The sequence below is a fragment of the Trachypithecus francoisi genome, unplaced genomic scaffold (assembly GCF_009764315.1).
Source record: "Trachypithecus francoisi isolate TF-2019V2 unplaced genomic scaffold, Tfra_2.0 Lachesis_group19, whole genome shotgun sequence".
NCBI lineage: Eukaryota > Metazoa > Chordata > Mammalia > Primates > Cercopithecidae > Trachypithecus > Trachypithecus francoisi.
Genome location: NW_022681464.1, coordinates 6,824,233 through 6,843,034, shown reverse-complemented (window position 1 = coordinate 6,843,034; position 18,802 = coordinate 6,824,233). Strand labels below are relative to the sequence as shown.

Genomic DNA, 18,802 nt, shown 5'->3' with positions numbered 1-18,802 from the left:
AAAAAAAAAAAGTTGTTTGAAAGGGATATAACTTTTCAAAAAGCATTATGGTGAATAGTCATTCATAGGAAGGTGCTTGTGAGAAGCAGGTCTGTGTATGCATCTTTGCTGGCACATGCATAGACTGTCTGGAAGATTCACACACGTGGAACGGCTGCTTCCAAGGCCATAAGTGATGACAGAGTCAGAGGCAGGAGGGTTCACTGTTATCTGCTACTGGATCTTTTTAATTTTGTTCCACATGCATGCATTCACACATATTCTAATAAGTGAATAAAGTACTGATTTTAAGGAAAGAATTGGCTTTGGTCTTCTGCAGTAGCAAGGACCCGTCCGCCTGTTCTCTGCTGTATTCCCAAGCGCTGTCACAGACTCTGGCACGTAGAAGGTGCTCAGGAAGTGTTTACTAAAAGAATGAATATATGGACAAGGCAATGACTTCCTGTTCTGGCGGCTGGGCACAGGGACTCTGACCGGCCCGCCCAGTGATCGCCCTCTCTGTCTTTCCTCTTCCGTTTACAGGCGGCAGCAGAGACCTCCAGGGGGGAACAAGCCCCAACAGCATGGTGAACACCAGCCAGGCAGTGCCAAACACAACAGAGACCACCAGAAATCGTACCAGGGGGGCTCAGCACCCCACCCCTCAGGGAGGCCCACTCACCACGGCTACAGCCAGAACCGGCGCTGGCACCATGGCAACATGAAGCACCCACCAGGCGACAAGGGGGAGGCAGGCGCACACCGCAATGCCAAAGAGACCATGACCATCGAGAGCCCGAAACTAGAGGACACTGCAGGGGACACCGGGCACAGCGGCCTCGAGGCCCCCCGCAGCCCTGACACCCTGGCCCTGGTGGCTTCCGAGCGGCTGCCCCCGCAGCAGCCAGGGGGGCCAGAGGCTGAGACAAAACGCAAAGACAGTATTCTTCCTGAGCGCATTGGGGAGCGGCCCAAAATTACCCTGCTCCAGTCTTCCAAAGACAGACTGCGGCGAAGGCTAAAGGAAAAGGTACCGGTAATTGAATTTTTGTTGTTCTCTTGCACCAGGGAGGACAGCAAGAGGTAGGCACTTTGGTAGGTGAGCACAGTGCATAGCCTTGTGGGTTTGGGGGTCTGGGGAGCCATGTACAGGGAAGCAGGGGCTTCTGTGACTGCGGGGACCCACCACACTGGTCCACCACTGCCAGCAGCTAGGGCCATCATGAACCCCTCCAGCACACTGGGGCTTTTCACCCTCTAGCCTCCAAGAGGCCCAGGGTAGGCACTTGGCACCAGCCCCCAGCCCAAGGGAGTCGAGGGAAGACATGCATGCCTGGGAGTGATGGGGGAGGTACAGGGAGCATTTTCTAGGGTTAGATATTGTTTGTGCTGAAGGGACACATGTTTTTCCCCAAACGGGGAAACATGGAGTTTATGAAAGAAGGACTGAAGCTTTTCTACAGGTGAGTACCATCCAGGCAGAGGTGAGTTGTTCAGAGTGGGAGCAGGCTCATTCCAGCCTTCCTGTTTCCTGCCTTCATCATCTAGCAGCCAGGGAGTGCTCTACAGTGCAAACCGTAAGGCGGCTCCATTCTCAGCATCACGCGGGTGCCCGCCTGCGCCAACATGAACCCGAGAGTGAGGCCTCCTTACGTTTGCTCCCGGGAGCCTCTTTCTGCACCCTGGTCCTGGCCTGGCCCACAGCTTCAGTAGATGACCCTAAACCTCCAGAAGAGGGATAGGGATTTGTACTTGCAGCATTAAGTCCACTGTGCTCACCCTAGCACCACCACCCCTGACCCCACTGCCCAGCAAGGGCACAGGTAAGGTCACCCTGGAGAGGACCTGTCCTAAGAGAGGCCAACTTGCCCACAGCCATCCCACACAGCAGCAGGGCCTACAGAGTCTTCCTCCTGGGGCTTCTGCAGAGCTCCATGTTCTAGGCTCCTCTTCCATCTTCCCCTACTGCTGTCTTTCCTCAGGCTCTTGCCCCAGAGGCCAGGCCCAAGGTCCACACTCAGGCAGGATAAGGCAGGTCAGACCTCTTCTTGGATCCACTCTTGAAGATAAGATGCTGCTCCCAGTATCCGCCCCACCAAATCCTCTAGAGTTCTGCTAAATGTAACTGCAGGGCAGCAGAATGGAAAGAGCACGGGCTTTAGAACGCAGCTGAGCAGGCTCAGACCTCACTTTGCCTTTGACTGGCTGGGTGGTCTTGGGCAAGTCACCTAACCTCCCTGAGCCCCAGTTACTCATCTGTAAAATGGGTGTAATACTACACACCTTGCTGAGAGACTGTGAAGGTTAAATGAGATAACGTGTACAGATGTGTTCTTGTGGGTAGTTCCTATTCTATATGCAGACCACTGTTCCTGCCCTGGGGCCCAGATGGTCTGGAGAGAGGGGTATATGGGGGAATGGAACAGAGAAGGTAGATCTATAGATCAGTTTCAAGAACTCCACTCAGGCGAGGCCTCCTGAACTCCTGGATCAAGAAGACAAGGGCTCAGGCTCAGGCTGGGTCACTCCCCACTCTGCTAGCTGCTCACTCTAAAAAAGGGTAAATCCTAGGTGGCCACCAGCCACATCCTAAACATTTTCATCAGGGAAAGCAACACTGTCCTTCTCCCTTTCAAGAGACAGGTAAAGCGTGAGATGTCTCTTGGGGTGGGGAGTTGTGTCCTATTAACTTTACCCAGGGACTCAGAGTAGCCTTCCCTGAAGAGGTGGTTGGGTTTGAGGAGAAGAACTAGGACACCCTATTCCTTCACCCAGGATTCAGCCCTTTTTTTTTTTTGGAGACAGAGTCTCGCTCTGTCGCCCAGGCTGGAGTGCAGTGGCACAATCTCGGCTCACTGCAAGCTCCGCCTCCCGGGTTCACGCCATTCTCCTGCCTCAGCCTCCTGAGTATTCGGTTCTCGAGCGAGAGACTATATGCCCTTGGAACTCGATCCCACCATGGAAGGGCTCAAGGAAAGCTATAGATTTTCTCGTCTAACCTCACCGTGTTACCTATGAGGAAACTGAGATCCAGAGAGTGAAATCACTTGCCCAAAGCAACACAGCTAGAGGCACAGAGTGGGTGGGATCTAGAGCCTTGGTCTGTGCCTTCTAGCCCAGAGCTTCTATTGTCAGGGACAGAAGAACAAGCGTGGATCTCATTTCATGACCCTGACCCTGCCCTTCCAGCCAGATCTCACTTCCCCACAGTTAAGTTGTTCCCATTCTTGGCCACCACGAATGAGTCAATACAATAAGATGACATTTTTTTCTTCTTCAAGCCCCTGATCTGATCCTAGTTGCAGTGAAACCTCATAAGGCTGTAGGGCTTTTTACTTGTAATGTCCCTCCTAGAAGCACCAACTGTTTTAGTGGCACATGGGAGGATTCCTTCGTGTGTGGCATATGTCTACAGAAGACCAGCACAGTCTCCACAGGACAAAAAGCCAGGGCTGTGCCCACAGGGAGCCCTATGTCCAGAGAACAAGTCCTCCTTGGACATTCAGAGCTGAGGGTGTGGGGGACAAGGTGGGCACTGCCTGGGCCGCTTTTAACCACCACTGCGGGCATTTTGGATCTGACCTGCCTTCCTGACCAAGTCTTCCTACCCTCATTTTCTCTTTGGCCCGATTTCATATTTGTTATCTTATTTCCTCTTTCATAAGCTCCATTAAATCATTTCTAAATTAAGACATTTGATGGACAAATAAACAAACAAACAAAAAAGCCAATGTATAGGAGAATCCTGGGTAGGAGCTAGAAGCCAAAAGCAGTATCAGCCCTGGATGTCATAGGGGCCAAGAAAAAAGGCAACAAGGAGCTTTTGGCGCGTGAGGGGTCTTTGGTGGAGGTTCCCAGAGGGACCAACCCTCAGATCCAGGAAAGCAGGCCTGGTCCTGCTTTCTGGGGGTGGCCACCCTTTTTCCACTAGGCCACCCCCACACAGAGACCTTGGCTTCACTCAGGCACATTCATTTGTCTCCGACACCCCCAGGATGAAGTGGCGGTGGAGACGACCACTCCCCAGCAGAATAAGATGGACAAGCTGATCGAGATCCTGAACAGCATGCGAAACAACAGCAGCGACGTGGACGCCAAGCTCACCACCTTCATGGAGGAGGCCCAGAACTCCACCAACTCCGAGGAGATGCTGGGCGAGATCGTGCGCACCATCTACCAGAAGGCCGTGTCCGACCGCAGCTTCGCCTTCACCGCCGCCAAGCTCTGCGACAAGATGGCGCTCTTCATGGTGGAGGGAACCAAGTTCCGGAGCCTGCTCCTCAACATGCTGCAGGTAACCAGACGCCAGCCGCCACTACCCCACGCCCCCTGCCCCTCTGTGTTCGGTGAGTTATTCCTAGCGAGAAGGCTGCGAGTTCTGGCCACAGTTGGACTTTCCCCAAGTTCCGCCCTTGCCCGATTAATTATAGAAAACACAGAGGCAGTCAAGGGACCAGGAATGAGCGGCTGGATTTGTGTGTGTTTATGTGTGGGCTCCCTGGTTACGATGGACCAATATAATTTTATAGGTGCTTTATGTTTAACCAGCCTTTCCCATTTTCTATTTTCATAATGAGAGGCTGGCTCTTGGTCTCAACCTGGCTTTGTGCTTTGACCTCTCCACATCCAAGCAGACATGAACTTGCTGTGGACTTCTCTTTTCCTCCTCCTTCGACCCAGAGCCAGATCCTTAGACCTTTGCAGGTGTGCAGGTGGTCATCGCTGGTAGTGAGATGGGTTTGAGCAAAGTCACACATGAGCAGAAAAGGGACAGTCTGTCTACCGACACACTAGGGCTCCTGGGCGGAGGGAAGGCATGGTGATACAAGACTGTCTTCATCCTTGCTCTTTCCCTCTTAATATCCCTTCACCTCCGAGAGTGTAACCCCACCCCTGATCACTGCTTCCTCCATGGAGACCTGCATCCAGTGGTTCTATCTGCATGAGTGTGTCGTGGGAGTGGGCGCGTGTGCTTGGACGGAGCTTAGCAACGTTTCATCTTACAAGTACCTGCTTGTCTGTATGGACAGTAGCAGACGAGCTGGTGGCCCCAAAACTGGTGACATCAGGCAGAGATAGCAGGGTCATGGGATGGTGGCCATACCAGGTCCTGGGACTGTTCTTGGAGACCCTTGGCTGGGGCAGAGCCATTTCTCCTTTCCTCCCATTTTGTATTTTGAGACTAGTGGAGATACAAAGTGAGTTGCCAGTCCAGGTGAGATAAAATGGTAGTTTCCAAGTAATGAAGTAGAATGGCAGACTACAGAGCCATCTTAACTAGGTTGACCATACAATAGATCATCCAAACTGCAACACTTGTGAGAGTCAAAGGGGGTTCACTTCATAATTATACCTAGACAACAGGTGTAAACAAGGGCACATGGCCACCCTCACCTTAACCACGTGGTTCGCAGTCTGCCATCTTCCCTAAAAGCTGGGAGAAAGTTGCCGCTAAGGCCACCTCCGCATGTAGCCGGCAGGGCTCCATCCCCACCCACCCTCTCCTCTGCATGTGAGTTGCACTCACTGCAACATGAGCCCTCCCTGGCCAGCCTGGGCTGCTTCTCTCCTGCTCCAGGCCCTGATCAAGTTCCCATTCCTGGATCGCCCGCACTCCCCTGGTGACGAATTCCCGTATTACCTGAGGGATTTGCACATGGGGCATGTTCCTCGCAGGCCGGAATGTCCTGGGAGCATGTGGAGAGTGGCGGGCAGGGAGAAGCCTCTCTGCCACAGAGCACCTGGCACAGGCGAGTCAGAGACAGCATCAGCCTATGGTCTTGGCTTTAGGTTTTGTTTTTCAAAAAGGGGCCAGGATGGGGCAAGACTTCTAGACAATGGCTGCCAGCTCCAAGTAACCCAGCCAGACCCAGTGGCAGACAGGCACCCAGGGCATGGGGCACTTGGGGAGGGCAGCTGGCTGCAGGGGCCACCTCAGATCGGGCATTTCTTCCAACTTGCCGTGGTAAGAGTGGCCTCACCCACAAGTGTCCAGCGGACCATCCATCCTGGGGAACACTCAGCCACAAAGGGGGCCCTACGGCCCCTGCACTCACCTCTCAATCAACCACAAAGTGCACTGGCTTAGGACAGCCTCCAGATGTCCCAGCAGGAAGGGAACCCGTTTGGCTGCGTTTAACTCAACAAAGTCCCCTGCATTCCCCAGCTAAGAACTTCTTGTGGGATTAGTGTGCTGAGAGACAGTTTGGCAAACACTACGGCAGGGAAAAAACACAAAATTGAAAGCTGGGAAGGAAGGATTCCAGACCTGATTCGTTTGTCATCAGCTGGAGCTTGGCCTCTATCGTTCCCTCTGGGAAAGTGCAAACAATAGCCTTCATCAGTGCACCGTTGATTCTGCGCTGCTGGAGATGAGCTGGGGCCTCAGGAAGGGGCACGAGGGACCCCGTGTGAGCCTTTCGCTTTCTCATGCTCCCAAGGCCTTGCCATCGGTAGGAAACTGTCCTGGGTCCCTAAATCCTCACAAACCCGCTCACCCCATATTGTGGCTCAATGGTAGGTCTGTCATGAGTGATGCAGGCTTTGGGACCAGCCCCAGAGACCCAGCCATGTGGGTGCCACCTTGTCTCTGGGGCAGAGAACTGGCAGTCCACATCCTGCTCCCCACCCCTCACCAGCCAGGCTGAACCTCCCACTACACCCTGCATGGACGGACTCTCCCCCAGCCCAGAATTCACTTCTCTGTCCCACTCTGAGCATGCACCTCCCTCGAAGCAACTCACACTCCTTCTTCAGGTGGTGCTGAGGCCCCCCTTTCCAGGAAGCACCGGCCCTTCTCCTGTCCCAGCACCTCTCATCCTGTAGCCACAATGTTCAGTCACCCTCCTAGTATTCACTGAGTATTCCTAGTGTGCCAGGCACCAGCCTGGGGACTGAGCATACAGTGAATGGGCACAGCTTTGTCCTTAAGAGGTTTGCAGTGAGGAAGGAGTTGAACTTAAACCAATGGCCACGTGAATCCACAGTGACAAACTGGGGTGTGTGCTGTTACTGCCCTCCTATCTTGGGCTCTGGGAGGTGGGAACCCCTCTACTTTCTGCACCTCTGTATGCCAGGGGCTGCACAGTACCTGGTGCTAGAGGGCCCTCGGTCGTCATGGAGAAATGGATGTCTGAAAAGGAAGGCGCTGGAAGCCTACCTTCTTCTGAGCTAGGGGCCTGCAGGGACAGCTGAATCCAGGGCACGAAGGGAACCCCCCCGCCACAAGGCAGTCACGGCTTACATTCTGAGGCTTCAGAGCAGCTCCTCCTCCCCTCCCCCACAGCAGAGGAAGCCAACCATTTGCCTAGGTAGAGTACCTGAGGGTCAGGTCTTTAGAAATCTAAATGTCCATGTAGGCCACCACTCACCACTGTTCACCACCTGCAGTCCCAGCTTTCATGTGAGCCAAGGAGGGAGCCCCTTGAGAGTATAACCAGAGGCTTGATCTGTGTACTCAAGCCTCCTGGGTGGCTAGACAATGCCCTTTCGGCTGCCATGGGAAGGCAGGTGGACTGTGCTGGTGCAGGGCTGCCCTGACCCCACAGTGGCCCCCTGACTCCAAGGCCCAGAGGACACCTGAACCACATCTGGCTGAGCCTCCTCAGGCCCTGTGCCCCTCTCTGCAGCCAAGGAGACAGAGGTGCAGCGGGCCTTTCTGGGCAGCATAATTCATGGCCCCTCACCACCCAACCCCAAGAGGTGCAAGAAAAGAAAGCGATGGGCTGGGCTTAGCACAACCAGCTTTCCCTCTTAACACCTCCAGGGATGTCTTTTTTCACCTGACTTCATTTTCTGGCAAGCTATGTTTGCATTCCTTCCTGGCAGGCAGTTCTAGACCCGGCCTGCACAGCCTTCCCCGCTGCTTCCTCACTGAGGTTTGCACTCAGCTCCATCCACTCAAGGCCCATCTGGCTCTAGGTCCCCAACCAGCACCTGGTTCGGTTTGGCAGCCTCCGAGATGCCCCATAGGATCAGGTTCAGCTACCACTTCCACACACAAGTTCTGGGACCCCGCTTAGCAATGCAGGCTCCAAAGGGGCCAGGGTGTGAAGTGCCTCCTTAGCACAGCTCCCAGCAGCGGTCTTTACACTTGGTTCTCCCTGGCTGACTTCTCTTGCTGCCAGGGCTTTGATGATGCGAGCCAGCAGCATGGAGGGAGAGGGGCAACCTCAGATGTGGTCAACATTCTGCAGCAGAGGTATAAGGGCTCTTGCCAAGCTGGGGTGCAACCCCCACGGAGTGGGAAGTGCAGGGTGGAAGAAGGGAGAAGGTCTAAGGTCCTTTAACCCTTCCCAGCCAGACCCAGCACTGCTATCTCAAGGAACCCAGAAGCACCATTCTCATGAGCCATGACAGTGCAGGAGCCCCCGGGGTCTCAGAGGACCCCGTCACCAATCCCACAGCTCCAAAATGGTCTTCAGTTTTTATATCCAAGCCAATTCCTTTTTGTCTGCAATGTGGCCCTTTTTTTAGTAGTGTCCTTGTAAGTAAAATTCTGTTTATGAAACAGACATTTCTTAAATGTGCCAAGCATGTTGTCTTTATTAGGTCAGGGGTTCTCAAATTGGAATGCATATGAATCACGTGGCATTTTGTTTAAATGCAGATTCTGATGCAGGAGGCCTGGGATGGGCTTGTGCTCCTGATAGATGCTAGTGCTCTCATCCAGGGATCACAGTGGAAGTCACAGGGCATTGAATGACTGACGGTTTGTAGGTGGTGGCTTTGTTTCATAGATGGGCAGACTAAAGCACAGTCTCTCACCAGTGTGATTGTCAGAGTGGAGGTCTGGCCTGGGAATATTGCATTTCAGATACTGGCTCTTCTTTAGGTCAGTGGTTCTCAGCCTCGCTGTGCATGAGAATCATTAAAACATAGCAGGCAGGGGGCCTACCCCTAATCAGTTTATTTCGGTTCTCCAAGGACACAATCTGGGCATTCCTTAGCCAGGGGGGAACACCGCCATTGAGGAGACACCCCAGAGACACCAGACTGTTTCATCGTGGCCACTTATGAATCAGCTGGCTCTGCCTGTCATGCCGCGAACCAGTCAAGAAATACCTGCCAGGTGCTGGGCTCTTTGCTGAGCCATGGGGGAAAACTCCAAGCCTGAGCTGGCAGGAGAACCCCGTTACACAGGAGGCCTCAGCTGCTGAGAACATGCCTTCCACTCCCCCAGCCTCAGGCTCTTCTCATCGTCACTCTGAGCCTCCTCCTTGATGAGATGAAAGCCACCTCTTCTCTCCCACTGCCTCCATTTCTCTCTGTCCTCAGCTCCTTTTCTCATTTTCCTTTGCCTTGGCCTGGGATATGTGTTGGAACAGCTATCACATGTTGTAGGAAAAGTGCCTCACTCTCACCCACGGTGCCAGGCTGGGACTTCGCAGTTCAGCCTGTCTCCCTACACCCCTTCCCACCAAGGCTCCCAACTTCTCCGGCTTTACAGGGTCCTGACTGCAGACTAGACTGACTAACTAGATGATGAGCATTGATTGTTTCTGACTTACAGGAGAATGTGGGCTGCCCAGGGTGCCTGGGTTAGAGAAGGAACCAAAAGTTTCCCTGGATCCTCATCAGGGAATTGTGGTGTGATACAGGGCGGTGAAGGGGCTCCAGTTTCTCAGAGAAGTGAAGAACGAGTGTGCCTCTTTTTATGGGACCTTTGGAATGACAAGAATGGAAGCCTGAGCCCCCTCCACCCAGCACTGCCCTGTCACTGCCCTGGGACGTCCACGTGGGCTCTGAGAATGCTCCTTTGCTGAGACAGGCTTGGGTAGTACAAGTTCAAGCCCTCCTCTGTTGAAATGTGTGTGCTCTGTTTAGCCAAGAGGTGTCTGCATCCGAGCTATGCAGAGCAAAGTATTATTAGAGCCGGCATCAGTGTGTCTGTAACTGAACCCAGCTCTCCCTAGCAACCGTTGCCAACAACACATCTAACAGAAGGATGCGATACCTTTTTTTGAAAAAAAAAAAAAAAAAAAAATTCATCTCAACCAAGTCGTAAACACAGCAGGCCTGTTGTGAAAAGACAACACAAAATCAGAATCTGGTGTGTGACCAGATTTCAAAATAAATTGCTCTTCTCTAGCACCTTCTAGAAGACAGCCCCTTAAAAAGCTGACCTTGAGCTAAAGAGCAGAGAAACTCTTCAGAGTTTCTTCCTGGGTCATCATCAGGCATTGTGTTTTGGGCTTTTCATACATAGAAGCTCAACTGGGTGGTGACTCTGGGGTCTCTGGGAATGACTCTAGCCCAGAAGGGGCACTCAAGATTTTCTGGCTTGGCTTTCCTTATCAGTGAACCTCTCAAGTGTGAGACAAGCCTGAAGATGTATCTTACCCTCACCTCATCCTGGATGTGTGTGTTGCCCCCACTTCAGCCCCTGTTTCTCCCGTCCTCCTGCCCCTCTCCTTGTCCCATGTTTTCAGGCTTGGGAAGAAAACCTGGGCGGTTCCTCTAACTCTCTTCCTAAGGGGAAAACCTCCTTCTCGTGATTCTCTCAAGGTCTCTGGAAAATCAAGCCGTTCCCCTTTGTCAGAAGTTTGAAGTTCCTAACTCTTGCCTTTTACATAGGAAGGGAGGAGGGGGACTGATACCGATTCCTGGAGTCTAGGTTGTAAACTCCTAGAGGGCCAGAATCCTGGCCAAGTTATAGGCTGTCCCCAGCTCCTTTCTTCATGGGTCATAGTAGAGACTCAGGAAATCGCTGTGGAAGGGAGGCATAGAGCCATCAGTCATGGGTACCAATGCTCCCTGGGGCATGAGGGGCTTTGAAGCTCTTCTGAGCACTTTCCTATGTGTGAATCGGAGGTAGGTTCCAGGGCAGGGATCCCTCCCCAGGTTTATACTGGGGAAAGTGGCTCAGTGAGGCTGCAAGTTTCACTCAACATCACGAGGCTGGCCAGAGTTTCTGGCTCCCATGCCACATCCTAAATAGGGTGTAAGGCTCAAAAGCTTGGGAAAATCAAGAATCCATATCATGGTTGGGAGCAATGGCTCATGCCTGTAATCCCAGCACTTTGCAAGGCCAAGGCAGAAGGATTGCTTGAGACCAGGAGTTTGAGACCAGCCTGGGCAACATAACAAGACGCCATCTCTAAAAAAACAAAAAAATTAGGTAGGTGTGGCTGCATTGCTACTGAAGCCCCAGCTACTCCAGAGGCTGAGGCAGGTGGATCCATTCAGCCCAGGAGTCGAGGCTGCAGCGAGCTAGGACCCTGCTGTTGCACTCCAGCACGAGCGACAGAGTGAGACTCTAAAAAACAAAAAAGAATCCATCTCAGGAAGTCATCAGTTGGGATTTCAAAGTCCACCTGTGGAATGATCCCACTGTGTTTCCAGGGGTTGCTGAGTCTCTGAGCTTTCTGGGCCTCTGGAGGCCAAGGGTACCTGAAGTAACCCCTGCACTCTCCATTCGCCCTAGTCCCTATGAAACCACACAGGCTGCTGGCCCTGGTTCCCATTTCCTGCTTGCATCCTTTCCCTCTTCTCAGACCCCCTCCTTTATTTCTGCACACCCACTGCTGAGCCGATGTGCACTCCAGGCATGTAAACTAATTTTAATGTTGGCCCAAGCCAGGCACACCCAGGGATAGAAGCACATTGTTCTGTGCATTCCAAAGCCTGAGCAAATGGCCTGGCCATATACACATCGAGCTCCCCTCCACCAGTTGCTAGAAATCAGAAAGGCTGAAGCAAAGGACCAGAGGCAGTGCAAGCCGCTTTCCCCATGGGCAGGCTGCGCAGAAGCTTGCAAAAGCCCAGAGAAGGGCTGTTTTTCTAAAAATGGCTGGCATCTGAGCTCCTGCCCTGCCCCCCGCAGGTCATCTGTCCCCATGCTGAAGGCCGTGCCCTGCAAGGGATATGCAGAGTTGCCACACACATTTCCCTGAAGGTGGGCATCAACAGACCTCGGCAGGTTGGCCTGGCATCACAGGAGGCCAGCAGTCACAGGAGCTTGACCCCTGCCCAGGATTCTCTGGCAGCCCTGGGCTCCCCCAACAGGAAGAGCCGATGCCTGACTCCTATCCATGTTCTTTGCCCCTGCTGCCAGAGCCACAGTGGGTAGGAGCCGTGTGCCTCATTGCCCTGCACTTGCTTTGGAATGAGTAAATATGACCTGCTTTTCTCCAATCTTTATTTCTTCTCAATGCTTATTGGGCACCTGCTATATACCATGCACTGTGGCGGATCCTCTATGTCTCTGTTCACTTGCCCTCTGCTGTGGTCTTTCAATCTGTGCAAATCTGAAGCATTGCATTCAAGGACCCAGGTGGGATACCTCAAAGTCAGTGCTTAGACCAGATCGCCCTGACTGTTCAGTTTGGGTGGGGCGGAGGAACATGTGGCTTCCAGGAGTGCTAAGCCTGTGGCTCTCTCTGGAGCTTTGAAGTGCTCAGTGAGACAGAGCAGCCAATGACTGGATCATAAACAAGCATTTTGATTTTTGAATCCAAAAATAAGCAGAGGAAAGAAAATGACCACCGATCCTCAGCCAGTCCTGGAAGGTGCCCAGAACAGCAGCATGCCAGGTGTCCGGTCATCATATCATCAGGGGGGCCTTGGGTACCGTTGCTGTGCCAACTACCACCCCAGGCCCCCAGGGACCAGCGAGCTTCCTGCAAAACCAAGTGCCCAGCTTCCTGCCTCTGCACCACTGCTATAATCTTCAAAATCACAGAGAGCCCTGCTCCTGAGAAAGCCAAAAATGGGCTTTTACAAGTCTCATGGGCGGTCCACTACAGGCCTCGTCAGAGACTCTAGATGGGCAGAGGCTGAGTGAGCCTTGGACAAAAGTCACTCCTTTCCCGTGAAAAGTGGCCATTGCCCTGTGTTGTTAGGAGTGTGGGTGGCTCAGGAGGGGAGAGCAAGACCAGCCTGCAGCTTCACAAATCAGGTCAGCTGGGCCATCTGGAGCAGACAGGTGCGGGTCATGCCCCTGAATCTCATTTCTCTAGACAGGATTTCTTGCCCCGAGGCAGCAACGCTAAGGCCTGAGGAGCAGCAAACCTGTGCGGTAGCATTGACTGCTGTCTCGATGCTGATCTTGAGCATTTAAAACTTGTCTCTGCACCCGCGTTTCTGTCCTGGGAGGGATGATTGGGTTGTGGTAGAGCTTAAATGAGGTAATGCATGCACGGACCCCAGCTCTGAGCCACAGCACTCAGATGGGTCCATCAGTGTGGGTGCCCTGCCCTGGTGGGATGAACTGGGAGGCCCTTCTAACTTTATCCCATCCTAGATTCCCAAAGACCACCCCATGCCTCAGTCTTGGGCAGCATTTCCATTTCCCCCTCCTACGCTGATTAAGTGTGGAACAACGAGGGCCGGCAATGAGTGCTTTTAGACTGTTGTCTTCATGGGCAGTGGGCCCAGGATTGACAGGTGTACTCTTCCTCCTAGTCAAATCTGCCTCCTCCAGGAAGCCTTCCCTGATCTCCCAGCCTAGGGACCTCACCTTCCTCTGACCCTTGAACATTTACCGTGTGTCCCTTTCATGGAGTCTTCTGGGCTCCCCTGTTTAAGCTTTTCTTTTCTGAGACTTGTGTCCGTGGATGTCTTGGGGCAAAGCATGTGTCTGGGTCATCTTTGTGTGCCACCACCATACTGGTACACACTAGGTATTCAGCAGGCGTCAGCTGGCTGGCTCCAGGAGCTTCCTTCTGTGGGGAGGAAGGAGCCTGGGTAGACAGGCGTGGGGATAGCACAGGCCACAGCCACAGAAGGGAATGGCCTGGGGTTTTCTCCCTCTCACTTCTGGGCCAGAAGAGCTTTACCCAGGTCAGGAATTATTTCACCATCACGCGTGTCTCTTGCCAGACCGTGTCCTCTTCCCTGCATGCCCTCACCCCCCACCCCGGGTTCATTTTCCCTGCTAAATCCCCTGAGAGAACTTGGCCGGGCACTGCCCTGTCTGAGGCTGCCACGCTGAAGCAAGCCCTGCAGATAAGTGGGTTACCGGAGAAGGCCAGCTCGGGTGTCCCAGGCCCCAGAGGGTCACCCCTGGCTGGCTGGCAGTTCACCCCCAGCACCTCCTCCTCCTTCCCCGGAGCCAGGCAGGCAGGAGATAGCGGATCCTTCCCCGCAGCTCTGTGAGTGGCCGGCCCCCAGCCGCCGCGGGGAATCTGAGCTATGCTAAGCGGCTCCAGATCGCAGCATCTCTGCTCTGCCCGGGCACGGCCGGCCCAGACAGGGCGCCTCTACCTGCCGTGGTTGCTGCTGGAAAGCTGGCACCGCCTGGGCCGATGGAAAAAATCTCCCTGCGGGTTATGTAACTGCTCACCGCCCTGTCCCTGGCTCCCCAGGGAGGCTCCCAGCCACTACCAAGGGGGAGCGGTGGCCCCTGGGCAGGAAGGGGACCGCAGAGGGTCACTCTTTCAAAAGGAAGAAAATTGTGTTGAGTTATCTGAGGTCCTCCTCTGGAACCAGCCTGTGCACGGCCCCAAGGTGTTTCCTGAAAATGCTTAAGGAGCTCAGAGGCCTGCCCCAGCAGTATAGCAAGGAAAGAGCTAGACCTAGCGGGAGGGAGTGGCCACAGAGGAGGAAGAGGGCAGGACAGTTTTGTTACTGTTTTTCTTTTCTTTTCTTTTCGGCAAATTATTATTGCAGTAAAATACACCATAAAATTCACCATCTTAACTAGTTTTAAGTGCACAGTTCAGCAGTACCCCGCACACCCACAATGTTGGACAATGCCCATGACCATCCCCCACCACCCCACCAAACCCTCTCATCACCCCAAACAAAAGCCCTGGACCCACCATAACTCCCCTACAGCAATAACTCCCCTGCAGCCTCCCCTCCATCTTCCATCTCCATGAATTCACCCACTCTACAAATAGCACACACAGGATATCATACAGTATTTTTCTTTTTGTGTCTGGCACATTTCACTTCACATCGTGGTTTCAAGATTTATTCATGTGTCAGAATTCCCTTCTTTTTCATGGCTGGCTAATATTCCATTTTGTGTCTATACCACATTTTTTTTATCCATTTATCTGTCAATGCGCACTTAGTTTTCCCCCACTTTTTGGCTGTTGTGATTTCCCCCACTTTTTGGCTGTGCTGATAGGAGCATGCACACACAAATATCTGTTTGAGTCCCCGCTTTTGATTCTTTGGGGTATATACCTAGAAGTGGAATTGCTGGATCTTATGGAAATTTTATCTTTAACTTTTTGAGTATCTGCCAAACTGTTTCCAGGAAGGGTGTTTTTGATGGGGGAAATATCATGAATCAAGAGCCAAAGAAATGACACAAGTGAGGGACAATAAGGACACTGCCTTACTGAAATTCAGCTGAGAGCTGGAGGAAGTCTATAAGGTGGACTGACTAAGAGGCAGAAGGATCTGGACTTTATAAAGTGGGACTCAGGGAGCCATTGTGGATTCTTGAGATGTAGTTCCAGGATCAATTAAAAATCATAGACCAGTGTAGACTTGCAGGAAGGATCTACAGGTCATCCAGTCCAATCCCCTCGTATTAATTATAGATGAGAGACGAGGCCTGGGGAGGTTGAAAGAGGCCATGTTTTAGGAAGACATGTTGGTAGGTCATAGGATGATGGACTTAAAGATGTTTTACATTAGAGAGCCAGGGGTTCTAGGTGGCCGTGGTGATCTCTTGTGGAGAGGGGGCATACCCAGGCTTGAGCCTGCCCCTCAAAGACCTGAGTCGTGATGGCAGGCCTCATTTCCCCACCCTACTCTCAGGAGCATGCTCTCCGGCCCCTGGCGCATGGAACTGTGGCATTCCCACCACCGCCCCCTCCAGGCCAGAGCCAGGAGCTGGGGTTGCCTGCCGTGGGGGCAGTGTATGAGCTGTGCTCCCCTAGCTGTGGTCTCCTTCCTTCAGTAAGTGCTCCAAGAGCTTCTTGGTGGGCTCCAAGAGCTTCTGGGACAAGTCAGTGAGCATCTTCGAACCAAAGCGCCTGGGTGAGCAGGCTTCCCCAGCCAAGGGTGCATAGCCTGGGCCCCTAACATTGGCCTGCGGGCCACTGGTGGGAAGAATGGATAGGAAATCTGCACAGGGTGCCCCACCTCTGACCCTGGTGCCCCTCCCCACGCTGCTGTGGGCTTATTTCCTTGTCGCCCTTCGCCCATACCAACCTGCGTGGGCTGTGTTTCTGATGCCTAGAATGAACCAGAAGGGAGTTGAGGACAGAGGGGGAGAGGAACAGGAAGAGGAGATGACAGGACAACTCTTTCAACAGCCAGCAGGAATGCCACACTTGCCTTGAACCCCCTACTCTAAGAGTATTTATACCCACAGTGTTGAGGGTAGCCAGGTTCCATCTCCTCTAGATGAAGAGCAGGCCCCCTTACGGAGACAGAGGTCTTCCCAGCTCCCCTCCAGACAGCCACCAAGAGGTCAGGAGCACACAGGGTGCAGTGCGCAGTGCACGGAAGGGAGGCACTGTTGCGGGGGCGGCCATCGGTGCCTGGGTTAATCTGAGGCCAATTGGCATCACGTGAGCAATTTAAACCCATGTTGTGCCCAGAGGCCAGCTTTTCCTACTTCTAGGTCTTCCCTGTCTGGGCCCCTCTGTCCAGGAGAGGCAGAAACACTTGACCAGAAGCAGAACCATGGGCACAGGGAGTGTGCATCGTGCTGGCTCAGCATGGCTCTGCCCTTGAAACCCAGAGCCTAGAATAAGGGGTCCCTGCACACCCCCAGAGTGCCCATCCCTCACTGCCTCCCACCTAGAGCTCAGGTTTAAAGGCCTTCACTCAGTATCAGGGCACAGAGCTCTGAGTCTTCAGGGAAAAAACAGCAGCCCCTTTGCGGGGAACAGGGAGGAACCTGCAGGGAATGACCCTCCCTTAGCCCCTTGCTGGCCCTTCCAGGACAGATCCCAGGTCCCAGAGTAAGAGAAGCTTCAGGTCACTTTGAAGTATGAGGACAGGCATGCTCAAAATCACCCCCCGACCCCCGCTTGACAGTGCCCAGCCTAAGACCAAGTGTATTCCAGAGAAGTCTGTATGCACCCAGGTCACTCACACCCAGACCCATTAAGTAGAGAGGGCGTGGGAGCCAGCACATCACCATGTCATGCCCCTGCCCCCAGTTTTCCACAGAGCAAAGGCCATACCAAAGAAGTGGGTAGCTTCGGAGGTGTTTGGGGATAGCCAGACTCCAGCTAAAGCTCGTGAATAGCTATAATCGGAATAAATGCATTCTTGAGCAGCTGCATATTGGAGCACCACATATTGGACCCGCACTTAGCATGGACCCCATTAGGCAACCGTCATTGCATTAGTCTGAGTATAGAAAAAAATGTGGCAATAGGACTAATAGCTCTAAAGTGGGGTTAGAAGCACAGTCACCTGGAATCAGCCTCCCCTGCCATAGACACTTCCTTTAATGCCTTACCACCTGTGGCATGAGAAATAACTCAAGTGCCCAAGAGTCAGCCACCTCCCTCTGGCTCTAGTTGTGGCGCCATGCAGCGGGTTGACTCTAGGTGGATCTCGTAGCGTGGCAGCCCTCCACTTACTCGTCTGTTAAATGGGGTCGTGATACCCAACTCCTCCCCCTGCCTACTGCACTGACATTATCATTGCTAAAATCCACTGAAACGCCTGACTTTTTGTCTGTGTTCCCTTAAGACTCCTCCTCCACGAGAAACTTGTGAATTTCATAGCAGCATGTTTTTCCTTTTCCCTTTGATGAATCCATTCATTCAAGGTTCTTAGGGGAGGTCCCAGGCAGGGAAAGCGCCCTGCGATGTCCACACAGAGATGCTTCCACAAGTCCAGGGACCCCTGGCACAGTAGGACTTGGGGTTTGGGTGCAGCACTGTAGACAGCCCAAGATCCAGCCACAAGGAAAGCTCTCCAAGGGGCCCTGGGACTGGCCTGGAGGCCCCACAGGGTGCCCTGAGCTCAGCACTGTGAAACCCCAGTGAAACAGGCACTGGCCTCTGCCTGACACATAACGATGGGGGCAGGGCCAGCTCAGCCAGAGGGCAGTTTAGAAATGTCAGAGGAAGGGGCAAGCCCTGTAAGTGGAGTAGGGTGGGGAAGGCTTCCTGGAGGAGGAAGCATGAAGGAAGAGGCAGGATCTGGGTGGATGGAAGATAAGAGGATCTGTAGGTAGCAGGACCCTTTGGGGGACTGGGGGTTGCAGAGGAGGGTTGGGGGAGGAGGCACCGCCAGCCTGGCGGAGGGTGTCAGTCAGCAAGCCCAGGGCTGAGGTTGCCCAGCCAGGCCATGACCCCAGGTCACTGTAACCACACTGGCCCGTTCATTTTGCTGGCGCCTGCTTCTTGCCATTTCAGGCCAAGACCATATTTTCATCCAAAACTGAAACTTTTACCTCAAGAGTTGTGAGTTTCCTGCCAGCCTTGGGCCGTCTTCGACAGGATGTGGAGTGGGCCGCTGAATCTGGGACCCCGGCCAGCCTTCGGGGCCTCTGAACCCTGGGGTTTCTCTGAGGCAGGTGGTGTGGCACGAAAGGCCTGGCATCTGAGACCAGGAGACACCCACCACCCCTCCCTGGTGAGGTTACTGCCTCGTAGGAGAGGGCAGAGATGCCCACCTCTATATGCCCCCATGTGCCCCGACCAGCCCCTCTGTGCACCAACTGCTTCCAAGAGCTGTATGGAGATGGGCGCCCACGCCCAACCAGGTGCAGAGGTACAGTGCCTGATGGGTGGGGGAGGGCTGATGCCGCCCCCAGGAGCCCTGCAGGAGCTGGAGCAGGGCTGTGCAGGAGGCTGCCATGGGGCAGGTCCACATAGCAACCCTTGCTGCTTTCAACTCGCTCCCCTCTGCAGAAGTCCCTTTTCCTCCCCTCCCCCAAGGGGTGGAGCAGGAG

At 53.6% G+C, this 18,802-nt stretch overlaps 1 protein-coding gene across 8 annotated transcripts in view; it reads left to right on the top strand.

Moving 5' to 3' along the window:
* The window catches only part of CTIF (cap binding complex dependent translation initiation factor), a 340,186-nt gene that overhangs the window by 232,883 nt on the left and 88,501 nt on the right, over positions 1–18,802 (top strand). For 6 of the 8 annotated variants that reach the window (XR_004429165.1, XM_033177797.1, XM_033177791.1 and 3 more), the window contains 2 exons: positions 523–1,015; positions 3,974–4,273. Coding sequence is in view for 7 of the 8 variants with exons in the window: in XM_033177797.1 (XP_033033688.1) it covers positions 523–1,015; positions 3,974–4,273 (793 nt within the window). In the remaining variant the exon portion in view is untranslated. The remainder of the gene's footprint in view (positions 1–522; positions 1,016–3,973; positions 4,274–18,802) is intronic. The other 2 variants (XM_033177793.1, XM_033177796.1) reach the window with 1 other exon arrangement.